At 50.1% G+C, this 20,794-nt stretch overlaps 1 protein-coding gene across 4 annotated transcripts in view; it reads left to right on the top strand.

Annotated features, from left to right (window-relative positions):
* The window catches only part of Slc13a3 (solute carrier family 13 (sodium-dependent dicarboxylate transporter), member 3), a 52,254-nt gene that overhangs the window by 21,027 nt on the left and 10,433 nt on the right, over positions 1-20,794 (top strand). For 3 of the 4 annotated variants that reach the window (XM_013010852.1, XM_013010853.1, XM_013010855.1), the window contains exons 4-10: positions 3,873-3,939; positions 6,236-6,418; positions 10,778-10,903; positions 12,583-12,678; positions 13,288-13,392; positions 16,380-16,477; positions 18,936-19,048. In XM_013010852.1, coding sequence (XP_012866306.1) covers positions 3,873-3,939; positions 6,236-6,418; positions 10,778-10,903; positions 12,583-12,678; positions 13,288-13,392; positions 16,380-16,477; positions 18,936-19,048 — 788 coding nt within the window. The remainder of the gene's footprint in view (positions 1-3,872; positions 3,940-6,235; positions 6,419-10,777; positions 10,904-12,582; positions 12,679-13,287; positions 13,393-16,379; positions 16,478-18,935; positions 19,049-20,794) is intronic. The other variant, XM_013010854.1, reaches the window with a different exon arrangement.

Here is a 20,794-nt window from a genome sequence, read left to right as displayed (position 1 = left end):
AGAAGGACAAGGAGTCTCCCTGGGACTTTAAGTTCACCTGTAGCAGCCATACAACAATGCTAATATGAGGGTCATTTTCTAAAGACCCACTGTGTATGAAATATGACCCTGTGCTCATACCCATTAGCTTGTTTAATCTTCCTAATGGTAACAGAAGGTAGAAAGTCTCCTTTTACAGATGAAGGGACAAGCTCAGAGAGGCAGAATCATTTGCCCAGAGTTACATGGAGTGAGGACAGAGTTTTGTCTGAATTCACAACCTGCACTTATGAGTGATGAGCCACGGGGCCTGGATCAGAAGGGAGCAGACCCCAGGCAGGGTGGACCTCACTGGACAAGACCCCAGCGCTCTTCAGTGTTGGTGGGAAGTCCTACACATTTCCCATTCCCTTCCCCAGCTCTGTGGCACTTCTTCCATTTTCCCTGTAAGCGTTCATTACGTGTTCCACCTACAGAGGGTACTGTTCTCACCACAGCTGTCAGAGCCCCTGGGATAAAGATAGTAAAAGCAGGGATGGGCCCCATATCTTTCAACCAGTGAGGGACCCACCTGACTTCTGATACTACGAATTTGCCTCTTCTGACCAAAGAAAGTCACTGTGCATGCCAGCAAAGCTGTTGTCTAGGAATGCCCAAGATGTCACCATTCGCAAAGCAATCTTTGACTGGATGAGGCATTGACTTCCTCTTCCACTTTTCCTGCATCGTGCCAAAGCATCTCCTGGGATTTCTCACCCACAGTGTGAGGACAAAACCTCCTGTGTTGTGCTGATTGAGTGACAGACACATGGAATCCAGAGCCAGTGCGCGGAAGTGACTGTGCGTGGCAATGGATGAGAATTACTGTCAGGCTTTTTGGAGCTGAGAAGGGTGTGTGTGTTCCCTTGTTTGTGATCTGCCCTGTGAAGGCTCCACGAATCCTTCCCATCTCCACAAATAATGGCCACAGTCCTATCTACCTGTAACACTCAGCACAGGCTGGGTAGTCAGCAGACATAGTTTAGAAGAAAGAGTGAACAAACCTGTTTCCTCCCATGTCCCTCTGGGAAGTCAGCAGACATAGTGTTAGAAGAGAGAGTGAACAAACCTCAGTTTCCTCCCATGTCCCTCAGGGGTGATCATTCTTACCTCCCAGGCTGCAAATGAATAAATACACATGAACCCTTACACAGGTACCTTTGACCTCCTCCTTGGGTTGTCTGCCTAGTTTGACCCAGAACTCTTCTAGGAGGGCCTTGTGTGTGTCATAGAGCTTCTCAATCATACTGAGAAGTTGGACTCTTATCGGCAGATTTGCTGAACGTCACATGGGTGCCTTGGAGATGGGAAAGAGTCATGAGTCAAAGGATTAACAGTCCTGGGTACTGGTCTGGCTCTTCCACTAGGCCCCTGCTTCCTCTTGTTTTCGTGGAGGAGGCCTTGAGCTCTTATTTGGCCTTTTCTGCTCCAGACTGGTGCTCTACAACTTGAGCCATGCCCACACTTTCAGCGTTTTGCTGGTTCACTGGAGATCAGAGTCTTGGGGATATGTCTGCCTGACCTTGGTCCCAGCCTCTTGAGTAGCTGGGATTACAGGTGTGAGCCACTGGCGCCCGGTGCCGTATTTCCTCTAGACCCCTCTCTGGGTCTCAGTTTCTCCAAGTAGATAGGGGAAGGTAATAGGCCCTGCTAGTTCTGCGAGGCTGCTGTAAGATGACACTTATGAAATTTCTCAGTCACCTCATCTGAGGTAAACCCAAAGGTTGAGACCCTATGACCAAGCCATTGTCTCAGCTCAGAGCTCAGTCCAGCCTAACTTCTGTGAACCAGGAAGGCTGACTAGCATCTCTGTTCTGTCGTTTGTTGCCATGGGCTTTCCCAAGCTACAGCGGCCTGGGAACCTCAGAGGAGACCCAGGGTAAGGGGTTAAGAGCATTTGGCTTAAGAGAGTTTCCTTTTTCTTTTTTCTTTTTCAATTTCATCTCTTTGTTGGCTTTATTTTTGCTATTATCATCAGAAGCCTAATGCCTAAAGAAACAGGGAACCCATCTTCCACACCAAAATTAGTTCCCATCTATCCTGCATGCATGACTGTTGGGGGCACACGTAGTTGCTATGGGGCAGGTGGTGAGCAGCTAGGTTCTGTGCATGGGACAAACTGGGGAACAACCAAACCACCCAGCGCCTGGGTAGCCACTGGAGGCCTCATCTCCTTATCTGTGCTTCAGAGGAGTTGCTCTTGCTCCAGACAGCACAAATCCATCACCTATAGAACTGTTCAAAACTGACTGAGGCCCACTCTACAGCTACTAACACACCTCTGGAGTGAACCCAGGACCCCCAGACAGCTCTCGTGTATGTACCCACTGAAGAGTTCACCTGTGGCTCGTGCCTGAAGAGCAAGTGAGCTCCTCAACCACTGTGGTCCCAGCCCAGCGTGAAGGTCCAGAGTGAGCAAGAGATGAGGGGTCACTGGGTCAGAGTCCTTCCTGTCAGGCCATCCCCTGGGGAGTGACTTTGCTCCCACCATTGGTGTGCTATTAACAGCATCCTGCCTCCATGCCCTGGGCTGGGGCCTCGTGGGCTGCTGGTGAACACGTGTTTCCACTCCTGAGCCCCAAAGTCCTTTGCCTGGTCCAGACCCAACATGTGTGTTCTTGACTTTTACCTTCACACTCTTCCCATGGTCAGCAGAACCAACTTTAGGTACAGCAAGAGGACATGGCCTGGCAGGAAGGGTTGGAACAGTTCCCAGTGTTGGGCAAGACCTTGTCTTTCTTGCCCACAGTGACCACACTCACTGAATACTGAATTCACTGAATTTTGGGCTTCCCTGTGAATTCTTTCCTGGCTTCCTCCCCCTTTCCTCTCTCCCTCCTCTCCTCCCCTTTCTTTCTATGGCATAATGGGCTTTGTGCTCAGGGCTTTGCACTTACTAGGCAGCCACGCCTCCAGCCTTTTTTAGAGATAGGACCTTGCTTTTTCACTGGGCTAGTCTGGATCATGGTTCTCCTATTTATACTTCCCACTGAAGCTGGGCTAACAGGCATGCACCACACTCAACTCTACCTGTTAAGCTGAGGTCTCATGAGGATTTTTTCATCTGTTGTTTTGGGTTTGCTGTTTTTGTTTTTCCTCAAACTTCAATCCTTCTGGTCATAGGGTAGCTGAGATGACTGGTGTGAGCTACCTCACCCAGTCTTGGTAAATTCATTATATCAAGGTTTGGCAAACCATGACACAGTGAATCCCGTCTGCCTTCTGTGAAGCCTGCTGGCTAACTGTAGTTTTAATGTATTTTTTTTAATAGTTGAAATAAATCCAAAGAATGAAAATACTTTGTGGCATGTGAAGAGCCTATGAAATTCAGATTCCAGGCTGGGCACTGGTGGCTCACGCTTGTAATCCAAACTACTCAGGAGGCTGAGATCTGAGGATCATGGTTCAGAGTCAGCCCAGGCAAGAAAGGCCATGAGACTCTTAGCTCCAGTGAACCACCAGAAAACCAGAAGTGGTGCCGTGGTTCAAAGTCGTAGAGCACTAGCCTTGAGCACAAAAGCTCAGGAACAGGCACCCTGAGTTCAAGCCCTACAATCAACAACAACAAAAATTTCAAATTCTAGTGTCCAAACTGAGGCACTTTGAGTTACAATGGCTGAGTTGAATAGTTGCAACATAGACCTTGTGGCCTACCATGTGCTTTTTACAGATGGTCACTGGTCCCTGTCCTTCTCACCCCCTTCCTGTTTCCTTGCCCCCTCCCCACTCTATTTTCTTTTATTTCCCTATTAAATGAATGGTATGACATCCTTGGCCAGTGCCTGGCTGCAGGAGAACTGGAACTCTTCCATCGCCTTGCTCTATTGCACTAAAGTAATCCTCTCTCCTCCTAGCTGCTGTGCGAAGAAACGGACTCCACATGGTGCCCATGGAGATGCAGTTTCTCGCTAGCACAGAAGGGTAAGTGTCCCGGGACATTCCGAAGGGAGCCAGGGCCTGATCCAAGGGAACTTTGGGCAAGAACCAGACACTACAGCCAGCCCTGCCCAGGTGACCCAATGTCCATGTTCCCACTGGGGACCCCTGTAGCTTAGGCATAGCCATCAGTGACCTCCATTAAAAAGGCAGCTGTTGGGCCGAGAGGGTGGCTCAGTGGTAGAGTGCTTGCCTTGGATGCATGAGGCCCTGGGTTCGATTCCTCAGCACCACATAAGCAGAAAAAGCTGGAAGTGGCACTGTGGCTCAAGTGGTAGAGCGCTAGCCTTGAGCTGAAAAGCTGAGGGACAATGCCCAGGCCCAGAGTTCAGGCCCTGGGACCAGCAGAAAAAAAAAAAAAAGGCAGCTGTTAGCCAGATGTGGTAGCACACACCTGCAGTCTTGTGAGGCAAAGGTAGGAGGATAGAGTGCCAGGCCAGGTTAGTCTGGCACTTAAAAAGCCGAACAGGCTAGGATGATGTAAGCTGGATAGGCTAGGGTAGGGTAGGGTAGGTGGAGAGAAGAAAGGATAGGATGGAATAGGATAGAAATTGGCCGTGATGGGAAGGACAGCTGCACATTCCTCTCTGAGGGTCTCCAGGGGCCAAGGGTCCTGGTGCTCTTCCCTTGAAGGCAGGGAGCAAGGACAGCGGGAGAGCACAGGTTGCCTGGGAGTCACCAAAGTGGGGGGAAAAGAAGAGGCTCAAAGGCCCACACTGCCCCGCAGCCCAGCAACAGCCCTTCCCCTCGACATCATGACGTGACATCTGCACAGGGACGTCACATTCAGCCTGTGGGTCCTCACTGCAGCACAGGGGTACCGTCAAGGTCAGGGTCATCGGGTTCAGTCACTCCACCTGCCTTCTGATTATATGTGTGTATCCCAAACCTGGCAGAGCCACAGTTCCCCTGCCAGAGGCATGACACAGGGCCCCACCTTTGGAGCCTGAGTTCCCATGAGGTCCGGCTGCCAGAGTGCGCACAGATGGGAGCACTGGTTTCTAAGCCAGGTTCCCTGGACTTGACTGGATGAAGCAGCCGGAAACAATGGGTTGCTGGAGGCAGAGCTGAGCATCTACCAATGAGCCCATCCCAGTCCCTAGGGATGCACTCAGGGAGGCCCTGCCTCCCGTTCCAGTGGGCCCTGGCCTCAAGGAGCTTGTAGAAACAAATTCATGAGTAAAAGGACCAGTGTGGCAGGCGGTTAATGGATGTACAGGAGAACAAAGCAGGAAGGGGCTAGAGAGGCGGGCCGGGGGATGGGGGTGGGGGGGGCAGAGCCTCACTGTGGTGTGCGGAGCCCACCCTAGTGGGCTGAACTCGGTTATAAACTTAGTTTAATTTAGTTTAGTTTTATTCTAGTCTTTTTTTTGGGGGGGGGTCCGGTTGTGGGGCCTGAACTCTGGGCCTGGGCGCTGTCCCTCAGCTCTTCAGCTCAAGGCGAGCACTCTACCATTTGAGCCACAGCGCCACTTCCAGCTTTTTTCTTTTTGCTTATGTGGTGCTGAGGAATCGATCCCAGGGCCTCATGCATGCAAGGCAAGTGCTCTACCACTGAGCCACCTTCCCAGCCCTATTCTAGTCTTTTTAAATACTTGTATATTCATGACACGTGGCTTTTTCTGTTCGTTTCTTTTTCTTTTCTCTCTCCTCTCTCCTTGTTCCTCCCTCCTCTCTCCGTGTCTGTGTGCCAGTATTGGAGCTTGAACTCAGGGTCTCACACTCTCCCTTGGCTTTTTCACTCAAGGCTGGCACTCTACCATGTGAGCCATGCCTCCACTTCTGTTTTTTTGCTAGTTAAAGAGTCTCACAGACTTTCCTGCTCAGGCTGGCTTCAAACCACAATCCTCAGATCTCAGCTTCTTGAGTAGCTAGGATTACAGGCATGAACCAGTGCTCAAGGAGACATCAACACTTTTAAATAAAAGTCCAAGTAGTATTGCACCTGTTGGGCACTGAGCATCTGTAGGAAACAGCCATCCAGGTCACCATGCTAACAGCATTGAGAGCGAGGATTGTGTTTGGGTGGATGTTTTATTGTTTTTCATTTAAATGACATTTAATGCTGTGGTGAGCAGCCTGCATCCACACTGGAAACCCTTGTCTCATCCATTCTTTAGGAAAAATTGTTAGCATTGATATCTGAGTGAAGGGTATCCATACCTGCACCTGCTTTGCCTCAGGAAAGGCCCCTTGGCTCCTCAGCCCCCGAGCAGCAAGCAGAACAGCCTACGACAGGCCAGGGACTCTGAACACCTTCCCTTGATGTCATTGAAAGCAGGGGTCACGCAGAAGAGGCTGAGGCCCAGCTGGATCTACCTGCTGACCCCGTGGAGGAGGACGAATACCGCAAAAATGTCTGGAAAGGCTTCCTCATCTCCATCCCCTACTCAGCCAGCATTGGGGGCACCGCCACCCTCACCGGCACAGCCCCCAACCTCATCCTGCTTGGCCAGCTCAAGAGGTAAACTAGAGTGTCCTTGTGCCTCAACCAGAGGTGGGCTCCTCCTCTTCCTCCTCCTCTTCCTCCTGCTCCTGCTCCTCCTCCTCCTTCTCCTCCTCTTCCTCCATTCATTCCCCACGCAGGGAATGTGGAACACTCACCCATGAGTGCTATTTCCTGCCACCCTAGTAGGGGAGAGACAGTGAACAAAAGAGCCCTGATAGCTGAGAGGGTCCCAGTAACAAGAGTGGACCATAATAGGCCAGTTGGGTCATGGGTCCTCTATTTGCTAAGGCGACATTGGAGCAGATGGCTGGAGATGAGAGTAGGCGCTATGTGAGCACCGGCAGCAGAGCATTTCACACAGAGGGGATCAGCAAGAAAAGAGAACAGATATGGCAGCCTGCGGGTATAGTGGTGGACGCCTGCAGTGGTAGCTACTTAGTAGGCTGAGACAGGAGTAGTCCTTGAACCCACGAGTTGGAGAACAACCTGAGCAACATAGTGAGATGCTCTCTACAATGTGAAGAAGGAAGGTAGAGAGGAAAGGAGGGAAGAAGGGAGAAAGTGGAGAGAGGAAGGAAGGGAGGGAGGGAGGGGAAAAGGCAAGGGAGGCTGGCATGCCTGTGCAAAGCAGAGGTGAGAAGGGGGAAGTTTAAAACCATAGCACTGTCTGAGAACTCCAGCTTTCCTTCAGGTTAGATGGAAAGGCATGGTGTGCCAGAGCAGAGGAGGTCCTGACTCTGTAAAAAAGCAAAGCCTGGCCGGGCGCTGGTGGCTCAGGCCTGTAATCCTAGCTACTCAGGAAGCTGAGATCTGAGGATGGAGGTTCAAAGCCAGACTGGGCAGGAAAGCCCAGGAGACTCTTATCTCCAATAAACCACTCAGAAAACCGGAAGTAGTGATCTGGCTCAAGTGGTAGAGCACTGGCCTTCAGCTGAAGAGCTCAGGGACAGCGCCCAGGCCTAGAGTTTAAGCCCCATGAACAACAAAAACAAAACAAAACAACAACAACAAAAAACCCCTGCTGGATGGGGCAAGAGAAGTAGTGCATTCTGTGAGATCTGAGTGTGCCGGTGCTGTGGCTGACAATAGAAGAGAAATCTCCACTCACAACCTTGTTCTACTATCCTGGCCTCTAGTTTCTAAGAAATCAAAGGAAGAATAAAGATCCAGTCCTCCAAGATTCTGTGTCTGTGATCTTCAGATTCCAGGATTCTGAGAAGCCATGTTTCTAATGCCCTTTTCCCCTCTCCACCTCCAGCTATGGCAGTGGAGATGTAGCATATGTTCATTAGATTTGCATAAGTGCAAATATAAGCATTTGTACATAAGCACTGGTATTCAGTATGGTTCCAAATGTTGGCGTTCAAGCAGAGTCAAACCTACAAGCCCAATGGAAGGAAAGTGGCCTTGGTTCCCTGTGCTAGACTCATGAGTTACTTCCCCTCACCAAGCATGGTGATACATGCCTATAATCCCAGCACTTAGCAGGTTGAGGCAGGAGCATCATGAATTCAAGGCCCACCTAGGTTATATAGTAACACCTTATCTCAAAAGGAAAAAAAAAGTTATTTTCCAGGACTTTTTCATAGCCCTACCTGTGTTTGGTCTGGTGAATTACCACTACATTCTAGAACTCTAAACTCTTTCCTTTTAGTAGTTGGTGGAAAACAAAACAAAACAGGGCATGTTAGAATTACAGGGGAAGGGGGCTGGGCCTTGCCTAGATTCTCATTGAGGCTGTGAGCCAGGACCCAGTTGCACACGCTGCCAGCCGGGGTGAACACACAGAGTTTTGCAACAAACCTCGGCATCTTTTGATCTCTATCCTTTGAAGGAGACCTGGCTGAACCTCATGGCTTTGGTTGGTAGTTGAACAACCAGAAGCCAATATTGTCCTCTTCTAATATGGGAGAAGCTGAGCTCAGCCCTTTCTTCCCTGTAGTGTACTGCTGGCAGGGTGGCTGAGCATTGGTGCTGGGATCTGTAGGAGCCCAACCCCTGATCTGGACAGGAAGCCAAGGACTGTGGCGTGCAGGGCCGGGAACTGAGTTTGGAGTGGGGGGCAGCTGCTGTGGTGGTTTTCACATGGAAACAAGACTTGCCTTGAGTTTGAAAAAAGTGAGGAGAAAGCATTGGAGCTATGGAAAGACAAGCTTAGAATTTTTGTTCTTGGTTTTCATTTATTTCTGTCCCAATCCTGAGGCTTGAACTGATGACCGGGGTGCTGTCCCTGACCTTTTGTGCTCAAGGCTAGCACTGTGCCACTTGAGACACACTCCACTTCTGGCTTTTTAAAATGGTTAATTAGAGATAAGAATCTCATGGATTTTCCTGCTCAGGCTGGCTTCGAACCGAGATCCTCAGATTTCAGCCTCCTGAGCAGCCAGGATTCTAGATGTGAGCCACTGGTGCCTAGAATTTTTGTTGCAAACTGGCTGCAACCTTCGATGGCATAGCCTGAGGCCTTAGGGATGGAAAAGGGGCTTTCCATCTAGGCTGCATGATTCTGCACCTCCAGCCAGGGGCTGTGGGAGCCTGGGCTTTCCATCTAGGCTGCATGATTCTGCACGTCCAGCCAGGGGCTGTGGGAGCCTGGGCACGGACACAGCTGCCCTTGGGAGCCTGGGCACGGACACAGCTGCCCTGGAGGTCCGTTTTATTCGTTCCATCTGATTATAAAATGACACAGGCACATTATGAAACACTTCAATCCAACTGATATCAGACTTCCTTCTAGTCTTTTATATCACCATATATTTAATGATGTTTATACATAGTTAATATTATTATAATTTTTTTGCCAGTCCTGGTGCTTGAACTCAGGGCCTGGGCACTGTCCCTGAGCTGTTTTTGCTCAAGGTTAGTACTCTACCACTTGAGCCACAGTGCCACTTGAGCCACAGTGCTTCTTCTGGCTCTTTCTGTATATGTATTACTGAGGAATGGAACCCAGGGCTTCATGTATGCTAGGCAAGCACTCTACCACTGAGCCACATTCCTAACCCTATTTAATATTATTGACAACATACGATTGCTACAGTTTATGGCCTGATTTTAATCATTAAAATTTTACAGAAAACATATATTTTTAATGGATAAATTATCTTATTTGGAGTATTATACTTTGTATTAACTTATGACATTTTGATTTTTCTTTTCTTTTTCAAGATTTTTTTTTTTTTGCTTATGTGGTGCTGAGGAATCGAACCCAGGGCCTCATGAATGCAAGGCAAGCACTCTACCACTGAGCCACCTTCCCAGCCCATTTTTCTTTTCTGTTTATGACAGAGTCTCGCTGTGTAGTCCAGGCTAACCTCAAATTCTGGATCCTCCTCCCCAGCCTCCTGAGTGCTGGCATTACAGGCCCATGCCACCATGCCCAGTTTATGATTGTTTTCATTTTATTACTGTTTTGCTGTTATGAATTGTATGACTGGCCACATATCCACTACAATTTAAAATTTCCCTTTAATCACACAAGCATAGTTACTCACTTCAGAAAATCTCTACCTCATTATTTATTAGTATTTTGCATATTACTAGGCATTAACTCCATACTTTTGTTTCTTCATTTAGAAATGCCTGACAGTGAGTTTGTTTCTATCTGCGTTTTTTTTTTTACTTTTTAAAATTCTATCTACTTTTGTTATATCATCTTGTAACAATTTTTTGTTTCTTTCCAATCTGCCACATATCTTCTAGATTTTTAAAAGATATATTTTAGCAGCAGAGTTCCTGCATAAAGAGGTACACACATTTATAAGGATCTGTGCGTTTTGCCAACTTCCTCTTCAGAACACATGGTTGGGGTGAAGAGGCAACAGGCATGCCCAGCATGGGTGTGTCTGCCCTCAGTCCCCTCAGGTTTGATGACATCTATCTACCAACAAACAGAGGATGAGCACTAGCAGAAAGATCTGAGGACACCGCTGCTTGCCGTAGCCTCTGCCTAGGCTCTGTGAGGACAGAAGAGGAGGGCAGAGGTTGGACCGCATTGAGTGTTTTGTTTGGCTAAAAACATTCCCGAAGAACATTTAACCAAATGACCAGCATGTAAACATCATGTCATGCCAAACGAAGCCCAGGTCTGACTCGGCTGGACGTCCTCTTGCTCAGTCACCACAGTGCCAATGCCAGCCGAGCCCTGCAGTTGGTTCACCATACTTTGACCTACCTGCTTCACTGGCCTGCAGGACACAGGCAGCGCCAGTCAGAACCTAGAGTTCCACCGAAGAGGCAGTGCTTCCTGTGTCTGGAGCAGAGGAACAGGCTGTTCCCATGCCTCCCAGGGCCCTCCCACACCCCTCTGGACCCTGTGGGCCTTGGGTAGGGCTGTGGGCCCAGCAGGTTCCCCTCACCCCTGTTCTTCTGCAGCTTCTTTCCTCAGTGTGACGTGGTCAACTTCGGCTCCTGGTTCATTTTCGCCTTCCCGCTCATGGTGCTGTTCCTGCTAGTGGGCTGGCTCTGGATCACCTTCCTGTATGTGGGGATTCGCTTAAGGTATTTCATGTCACCTTCCTGGGGAAGCTGCAGGGAGATAGCCCCAAGCTTCCCAGCACCCTGGACTACCACCTGCTCTTGGCTCCCTGTGGGTAGTGAAAATATTAAGGAAATCTGAACCTGGTAAATGGAGAGAGAACATGAGTAAGCATTGCTACTCTTTATATTAGAAAACATTACTTATTCCTCAATATGCAATGTCAATATTTTCCTGATTTGTCTTTTTTGTTATTGTTGATTGTGGGGCTTGAACTCTGGGCCTGGATGCTGTCCTTAAGCTCTTCAGCTCAAGGCAAGCATTCTACCACTTGAGCTACAGTGCTACTTCTGGTTTTCTCATGGTTAATTGGAGCCTGCCTGGGCCTGCCCCTCAATCTTCAGATCTCAGCCTCCTGAGTAGCTAGTATTACAGGCGTGAGCCACCAGCACCCAGCTTATTTGTTTTTTGATTGGATTTTTTGGGGGGGTTCAGTTGTAGGGCTTGAACTCTGGGCTTGGGCACTGTCCCTGGGCTCTTCAGCTCAAGGCGATTGTGCTACCGCTTAAGCCACAGCGCCACTTCTGATTTTCTAGTGGTTTATTGGAGATAAGAATCTCACGGACTTTTCTGCCCAGGCTGGCTTTGAACCATGATCCTCAGATCTCAGCCTCCTGAGTAGCTAGGATTACAGGTATGAGCCACTCGATCTTGGCTTTTGATTGGATTTATTGTGCTTTTTCCTGTGCAGAATTCTTTTTAGAATTTTTGAGTTTACCACTATTCAGAAGTTTCCATTACAATTTAGAAAAGATTTCCAGACAGTTATACAAACAGTCCTGTGTTTTCTTGTAGTATATATATTACGTTTAAATCTCTTCACTACCTGGGATTCTCTTGGAGTTGGGGTACAGTAGGAAGCTTGGGTGGAACTTTGTTCTGGTCACAGGTGTCTACCATTCCTGCCTGTTAGTAATCCTAACACCATTTACTGGAACATGCAACTTCAATGTTCATGAAGTCCCGTTTCTCTGTGTTTGGTTGCTTATTCTTTTTGGTGTCTAAGAGACTGGTGCTTAATCTTAATTACCCCTCTGTTTTCTTCTAACATCGCTACAGTTTTTAGCTCTTATCTTCAGATCTTTAATTCATTTTAAGTTCTGTCTACAGGAGGAGGAAGGAGTCCAAAGTGCTCCTTTTTGCCCATGGATGTCCAGGTTGCCGAATGCCATATGAGAAAGGACCCCTTCCCATTATATGATCTTGGTACTCATGTCAAATGGATCACTGAGGAATGGGGTTACCTCTGGACACTCATCCCCCTCCAATGCTCTGGGTGTCCAATGGCATTACTAAATGGCCTGTTTAGCTTCACCAATCTGAGATGCCAACTTTTTCATCAGCAAAACTCCCCATTTGTGAGGCAGTTGAGTTTCTAGGCTTTCCATTTTGTTCCACTGGTTTCATCTGCTTATTTGTGGGCTGTTCCACCCATAAGCCTGGGTGTCATAATGACTTACAATTCACTTTTTAAAGGTCAGCTGTGCTCTAGACGGGGGCCACACTTTTAGGAATGGACGACAAATGGCAGGGAGTCCAAGTGGCCACTGGGGCGTGGTTAGTGGGGATAGGCAGTGGGCGAGAAGGTCACCATGCTTGCCACCCGCAGTCACCATTCCTAAATGCTGTCTTTCTGTTTCAGGGGCTGGAGGAAGAAGAAATCAGAGCTACAAACTCATGCGGAAGACAAGGCCAGAGCTGTGATTCAGGAAGAATTCCAGAACTTGGGGCCTACCAAGTACGTGGCTGTCTGGTGGGGGAGGCGGGGAGGGAATGGGGAAAGGATGTGTTCGATTGTCAGGGGGATTGTCAGGGAGCTACTTCAGCCTTGTCCTGGCTGTGTCCCATCCCTGGGGAAGCATTAGGACCACCGCCTGGGGAGGGAGGGTGGCAGTTTCCCAGCACAGAGCAGCGGCCCTGCCCTGGTGCTGGGGTGGTCACCAGGAAGGCCACAAAGCTCTGGGTGAGAATCTGCTCCCTCCCCACCTAGGCACCTTTCCCAGAATCCTGCTGGCACCATCTCTGCCTCCTAGGGCTTTGATTAATGTGCACCTCCCACTGGGTGAGATAGCTAGGCTTCAGCTAGCCTCTCATGGCCAATCTGCCAGCACTTCCCTTCTGGCTTTGGGCAGGGTGCTAACTTGCTCTGGGACCCTCTCCCTCCCCAGTCTGTGAAGGGGGTATGATAGGGGGGTTCTGTCTTTTTACCCCTCTCTCCATGTCTGTCTGTCTCTTACCCTGGGACTCCTTTGAGAATGAATGACCTGCTGTCTATTCTCAGAGACCAGGGTGGGCAGTGCTGCCTGCCTGAGACCATGTTTGTCAAACCCACCCGCTCCTGATATAGGTTTGCAGAGCAGGCCGTGTTTATCCTGTTCTGTGCATTCGCCGTCCTCCTCTTCTCCCGGGATCCGAAGTTCATCCCTGGCTGGGCCAGCTTCTTCACCCCTGGGTGAGATTCTGGGGACCTCTGGGATGGAGCTCTGCAGGAAGGGGTCCAGGGTGGGCCTGTGGAGCTGGAGGGATGGCCCAGCTGGGAGCCCTAGGCTGGCTTTTACTTCGCCCCATGTCACCATGTCACCATGTCATTCTGGCTTCATTGCCCTCTGAGAGTTGTTGAGGTTTGCATAGCACATAAGGTTTGGGAAGTGGCAGGAGCTCTGCCTTGGGAATCAGACAGAACTGGATCTGATTCTAGCTCTGTCCCATAACAGCTGCCCAACTGTGGACAACACTTTTTCCTTCCATCTCTTCCTCTACTCACTCTCCTCCCCTGCCTCCCTTCCTTTGGGAGGACTGTGATGTGGAGTCACATTGGGTGACAGGGACACAGACAGAAGTGGAAACATTTGATTGCATGCTGTGAAGAAGAAGCAAACCATTTACATTATAAAATATTGAGGTAGGGCATTGACATTGGAAAGTTCTAGAAAGAACCAGAAGTCAGGAAAGGCAGAGGTAAAGGCAGTGAGTGGAGTTACTCTGAGAATATCTACTGCAGCCTGAGGCAGGAAGAGACTGAGCAAGTCTGGAGGACAGAAGGAAGTCCGGCGGCCTGGCAAGCTGGAAGGACAGGTGGTGGAAGGAGAGGGAGGGGCCTTCCCACAAGGTCTTTATTCTTTTATCTGAGGCCTGGGAACCTGGGAACGGCAGTCACTTTACCTCTCCAAGCCTCCGTTTCCTCATCTGTAAAATAGTATGAATACTTATGCAATGACATTGAAATACAACTTGCTTTTTAAAGGCAAGGTTTTATCTGCAGCATTAGTCACAGCCCTGTAGGGAATACAGACCTGTAGGGAATGAGTTGATTCATCACTATGAAATGCTCTTATTGCATAGTCTCTATTAAGTACTTACAGAAGAAATAAAGTGTCAAGTGCAATCCTAACTACTCAGGAAGCTAAGATCTAGAGGCTCATAGCTGAAAGCTAACCCAGATAGAAACATGAATAAGACTCGGTCTCCAAAATAACCAAGAAAAAGCTGGGCTAGAAGTATGGATCAAATGGTAGAACACCAACGATGAACAAGCGAAGTTGAGCAAGCGAGAGATCCGAACAAGCGAAGTTCAAACCTCAGTAATGGAAAATAAAAGGAATGAGGTTGGAAATAGCAGGCTGTCCATGATTATATTATACTACTCTTGTCCCATGCACACACACATGTGTGTGTGTGTGTGTGTGTGTGTGTGTAAACATGCATGTGCATATTGAGCCTGATCTCCAGGAGCCCAACAGCACAGAGAAAAGACAGTTATTTCTACTTTTTCAGTTTAACATCATTTGAATTTTTGGTGAGTGTGCATAACCTTGGCTATTAGAAAATTTAAAAAGCAGAGTACAAATAATATAATTAGTGTGATCACATTTCTGTTAAGAAATCTTGTACCTCAGCAGGGTTTCTTTTACCTAACTGTCATGTGTTTTATAGAAGTATAACTACAGGCAATAAGCACACCATCTCAAAGGTACTGTAAGTTCCCACAGATACATAGTCCTGACCATGGCATGGTCAAAATATAGAATCGTTCCTGGATGGGCATTGTTTTGAGAGGAGCCACAGTATTGGGATTTGAACTTAGGGCCTCCTGATTGCTAGGCAGGTGCTTTACCTCCTGAACCATCACCCCAGCCCTTTCATTTTGCTATAATTGTTTTTTTAGGTAGGTAGGTTGTTGTTGTTTTGTTCTGGGCAAGTCTCAATTGGTAATTCGACCTCTGCCTCTGATTGAGCTGGGATCACAGGCATACATCACCACACCCAGCTAAAAGGAATTAAACAGTCATATTAAAAAGAGAAAGGAGCCAGGTGCCAGTGGCTTATGCCTGTAATCCTAGCTATGCAGGAGGCTGAGATCTGAGGATCATGATTCAAAGCCCCCAAAAGAAAGTTTGTGAGATAAGTATAGCCATATTAAAAGTAAGATTAGATAAGAATCTCCAAAAAATGACCCAAAAGCCAGAAGTGGAGGTGTATCTCAAGTGGTAGAGCCCTAGCCTTGAACAAAAAAAAGCTCAGGGACAGCAACAAGGCCCTGAGTTCAAGCCCCAGGACACACACACACACACACACACACACACACACACACACGAAATCCCTAAGCTCAGGGACAGCAACAAGGCCCTGAGTTCAAGCCCCAGGACACACACACACACACACACACACACACACGAAATCCCTACTTTGTATCACTCTGTGGATGAAAACCTCCCTGCACAGAATCTATGGGACAATCTGATTCTTTCCCAAGGATTGTTCCTGGGAGAGTAATTGAATCACAGAGTCTTCACATGGAAAATTTTGAATTGGGGCACCAGCTGCCCTCCTGAGGGGAACTCCATTCTCCCAGTACCAGTGTGTGACCCCATATGCCACGCTTGTCTCTCTCACCAAAGCTGCTTTGACAGCCTGTTGGCAGCTGAGCGGAGCAGCACTGGTGTTCTGCTTTGCATTTCTCCTGCTGGAGGGAGGCAGGGCAGCCTTTCCAGCTCTTCTTCCCAAACCTGCAGCCAAAGGAGCTTTGTGAGCAATAGACTCTGGCCCTCATTGAACTCAGAGCCAGAAAACCACAGTTCCATCTCAAGTATTGGCTGGACCAGCACATTTGGGACACCGAACAGGAGTCTAAGTGAGGGAGGCTGGGAGGACTTCATGGACCCCGATGCCCCATGGGTTTCAGATTCCTCCATTTGCTCCAGGCCTCCTCCAAGGTCCTTGACCTAGCACAGGCTCAGCAGCAGCATCAAACACATCGGGAGGGTTGGGAGAGAGCTCCATGGTGGGCCCAGTGCAGGCCAGTGGCTGGCAGCCCAGCCTCCCACTGTGCCCTTCCCAGTGGGCATAATTCCCTGGCACAAGGTTTCCTTGGCAAACCTGCCAGATGGTACATGGCCTGCTGAGAGCCAGGGCCTCATGTTTGGGGCTTTATTGTTGTAGGTTCATTTCCGACGCAGTCACCGGCGTGGCCATTGTCATCATCTTATTCTTCTTCCCGTCCCAGAGGCCTTCGCTCAAGTGGTGGTTTGACTTCAAAGGTATGGTGGCCACAGAGGATCTTGGAGAGAACTGGGATGTGGGACGTGGGAGTCTGCAGTCTTGAGAGGCCTGGCCGTGCCAACCACGTGGCCTGCTTGTCCCCTGAGCTAAGTTGTGACCTCCTCCAGGGACTTCAGGCTGCCTGAGGTGACAACCTAAGGCAGGTGTGAGCAGCGACCATTCCCAGGTCAGATCCAGCAACTGTTTTTGTACAACCCAGGAGCGCTGAATGGTTTTTACATTTTCAAATAGCTGGGGGGAAAAAGGAAAGAAATCCAAAGACACATCACTCCCAACACATAATTGTTATGTGAACTTCAGGTTTCAGTACCCATGAATAGTTATGCGTTTTCTCAAGGAATGTGTGGGAACTGTCTTCAGTTATGTAAGTACGTAGACAATGGCCTCTGTTCTTGCCTCTTAGCCCACAAAGCCCCCACAGACTTCAGTGTGTGGCCCTTACACAAGCCCTGGCGACCCCCTGGCCCAGCGTGGGAACTGCAGTTCTACTGCCAAGGGGCCTGGCAGCAAATCCCCATGCTGGGTTTTATAGAGAAGCGCAAGTGCTGGGGTCCCAGGGGTCCCAGGCCTCACAGGCAGTTCTTAAAAGCCACCGTGCACCTGAAGGCCACCTTCAGGTTGCACTGAGGACCCCACAGGCTCCCAGCAGAGGCTCCCTGGAAGGTGGGGCAGGCCCCACCCCCAGGTCCAGGCTACACTGGCCTTTGCCTGAGACAGCCAGGAGCTCTGGGTAAAGACGCTGGAAACAGAGATCATAATCTATCAACTTTCTATTGATTAAATAAAACGTTATAGAAAATTCAGCAGGTGAGGCTTGAGAACCCAGAAGGAGGCAGGCGTTCCTAAAGCTACTGCAGTACAGCTGGGAGCCAGGAGGGGGCGCAGGATTCCAGGAGGAGGACAGGGTGGAGGGGCAGGAGGGCAGGCAGGGTACCAGGAGTGGGGATCCGGATCCCAGGAGACCTCTGCAGGCTGGGGGCCACTACAGTGGCATGGCCCACCACTTCCAGATGATTCCGCCCCATGTCCCCTGCTGAACCCTCCCCTCCCCCTCCCCTGCTCATCTCCAGAGTCGCCATGGCTTCTTGGCTTTGTCTCTGGATCTCTTCATTTTAGTGCCTGGTTTTGCCTATCTCCTTCCTTGTTGTGTTTTCATGGCTTTGCCATATCTGATCCCTTCCGCAGGCACTTGCTGCTAGTGTCTCCTGCACAGCTTCCTCAGGCCTGCTCCTCACTGCCCCAGCCCGCCCAGCCCAGTGCCTCCCTCTGTACACCCGCCTCACCTGCACCTTTAGCTGCCCCATTGTCTCTGTCCCCCACGCTGTGGCTGAGAGGGGACACCCGTGGTCCAGCATGTCTGAGAGGGGACACCGGTGGTCCAGCATGTCCTCACGAGTAGATCTTCCCTAGAGGGAGGTTTTGGCCCCATGGGACCCTGGTGCCCATCCCTATCTCTGTCCCCTATGGGAACTGGATGTCCAGTGCATCAATGGGGGCTGTGGAGGAGGGACATGACCTAAATGACCACTACCCAAGCTGTGTTGCCAGTTTGCCTCTCCAAGAGAGGGTTCCCAGAGGTGCCTCCTGCCCCTGCTGTGAGAGATCTTAGAGACCAGGGACCACCCACACGGATGCCCACCGAACTAGCACTGATGCACAGCAGACGCAGGGTGGCAACTGTCTCAGTCCTGTGGCCAGGCAGAGGCCACAGAAAGCAGGCAGATGTTACTCTCTTTCCTCGATGGCCAGTCCGTGGACATGAAAGTTGAATGTAGAAACCAGGCCTGTGCCTGCCCCAGCCCTGGGGTCATAAGCCCCATGTCTGATCTGGCTGCTGCCCTGTGTAGATCGAACTTTATAGGAAGACTGCGTGCTGGGTCCCTGTTTTATTTTGTCTGTTGACACGAAACTGTGATGGAGCAGTCACACACACATACATACATACACACACACACACACACACACAGAGCAAATGGCAATCCCAGATCACCCCCTCTCCTGCCAGGCAGGAGAAGTTTTGTGACCACTTTGTGCTTGCCATCCAGGCTGCACACTGCCTCACTGCAGAAATCAAAGCAAGGGCATAATTTCATGGGTCAGAGGACCCTTCCTTTCTACTTTTCCAAATTTCCTTCCTCCTGCCCCCAGAACAAAGAGACATAAAGAGAAGACTCTCTTGTAAATGAAGAAAAAATAGACCAAGGCACAAAGGCTGTTGAAAGATATAAGCAAAGTCCTGCCTGTGGAAAAGTCCTGGTTCTGGAATATTCTCAAGCTATAGGAGCGCTGAATATTCTCATTCTAAACAGTAGACACCCCCTCATGACACTTGGGGCCTTCCCTTGAAGTGGCACCTGCAGATACAGAGCACAACCAGCCCAGCAGGTGCAGGGCCGCTGTGCCCGCACCTGGACAGTGGCCCCTCTTTCTGCCCAGCTCCCATCACTGAGACGGAGCCCCTACTGAGCTGGAGGAAGGCCCAAGAGACCGTGCCCTGGAACATCATCCTCCTGCTGGGAGGAGGCTTCGCTATGGCCAAAGGCTGTGAGGTAAGAGCTGGGTGCGGGTTTCAGGCCAGCTTAGTCACACTGGTAGTCACACTGGGACAGTCATAATTCCTAGCTGGTGGGCCTGCCCTTGGCACCTGACGCTGGAGAGATGGGGAGGAATGAAGTCTGATCCAGTCCCTCAGAAGCTGGAGGTGGGCTCAGCATGAACACCAGAGCTGACACTGATCAACGGCCTATAAGCCCAGGGGAGTAGCTGGTTCTTGCCTCTTACCAAGCACCCGTCACCATACTTCCCATATTGTAATTCCAGGAAAACCCCCACCAAACCTGAGAGTTAGACACCGCCATTATTATCCCCACTCTATAGGTAAAGAAGCCAGACACAGAGAGGTAGAGTCAGCTGCTGAAGACCACACAGCTGTGGAGGTCAGGACTCAAATCCAGCAAGTCTGGCTCTAGAGTCAGTGTTCCTGACTCTTGTGGTGTGAGTGTTAGATAAACCTAGTTACAGACATTGTTTAATGCTGTTATTAATGTTATTCAGGAGGCCCCTGTGAGCCCGGGGCCAGGGCTGGGACAGCGTGCGAGAAATGAGTGCCCCAGTGCAAGTGAGGGGTGGCTGGCTCCCAGAGACAGCCAGGCCTCAGCCCCAACGTGTGCATAATGCACCATTGCATTCACATAATGTACCACTGCATTTTACCTGGAGCTTCCCAGGCTCCAGGCCCTGCCTGAAACACTGAGCAGGATTGGCCCAGTTTCCACTCACCAACTCTGCTGTGGCAGGCACTGTGGCTGCCCCCATACACCATACAGCTGAGGAAACCAACTCAAGGCTGAGAGCTTGCCTCTGCAGGTGGGTGATAGAGCTGGGGTTCGAGGTCAGCATACATGGGGGCATGGGGCTGCACCACCAGGGTGCTGGAAACCTCAGCCAGCGAAGGAAACCGGAAGCCCCTCCCACACGGTGTTCCCCTTGGAGCTGTTTTCAGTTTCAGCCTTAAATACCGTGACCGTGCACAGCACTGTTCACAGCGTGTGCTGGCCAGCAGCTGGACTGGGGTACACACCTGAACTCGAATCTGGGCACTGCCATTCCCTGCTGGGGCACTTAGGCAGGCTCTTTAGCCTCTCTGGGCTCTAGTTTTCCCATTGGTTAATTGCAGATCAAAGTTCTTACTCAGTATCCCCAAGTGTGATAGGTACCTGCTTCCTCCCGCCCTCATCCACAGGACAGACTCCCAGATGACTGCCAGCAGGAGTCATGGCCTGGGGAAGAGGAGGAGTGTAGAGGGGGAGGGGCTCTGTGAGGCAGACCACACCCCACAAAGTACCACTGAGATCCGAGCAGGCCCTTGAGAATTATCCGGTTCATCAGAGACGGCCAGGCCTTACATCCCAGCGTCCAGGGCACATCTGCACACTCAGGCTGCCCCCGGGGGAAGCTATGACCATGGCCAAGGCCGCTCTGGGGTCTGAGGTTACTGATTGCGATCCCGGGCAAGGAGGCCCCAACGCTCCACTAACGGGAGTGCAGATGGCGCAGTAAGGTTCTTTGTAAAATATACTTTATCTTGTTCAGTAAAAGGCCCATGTACAGGGGTTGGGAAGGTGGCTCAGTGGTAGAGTGCTTGCCTGGCATGCATGAGGCCCTGAGTAGGATTCCTCAGCACCACATAAGCAGAAAAAGCTGGAAGTTGTGCTGTGGTTCAAGTGGTAGAGCGCTAGCCTTGAGCTGAAGAGCTGAGGGACAGCACCCAGGCCCAGAGTTCAGGCCCCACAACT

Source organism: Dipodomys ordii, unplaced genomic scaffold (genome assembly GCF_000151885.1).
Source record: "Dipodomys ordii isolate 6190 unplaced genomic scaffold, Dord_2.0 Scaffold13, whole genome shotgun sequence".
Taxonomy (NCBI): Eukaryota; Metazoa; Chordata; class Mammalia; order Rodentia; family Heteromyidae; genus Dipodomys; species Dipodomys ordii.
Note: the sequence above shows the minus strand (reverse complement) of the source record. Positions and strands in the feature narration are given on the sequence as shown.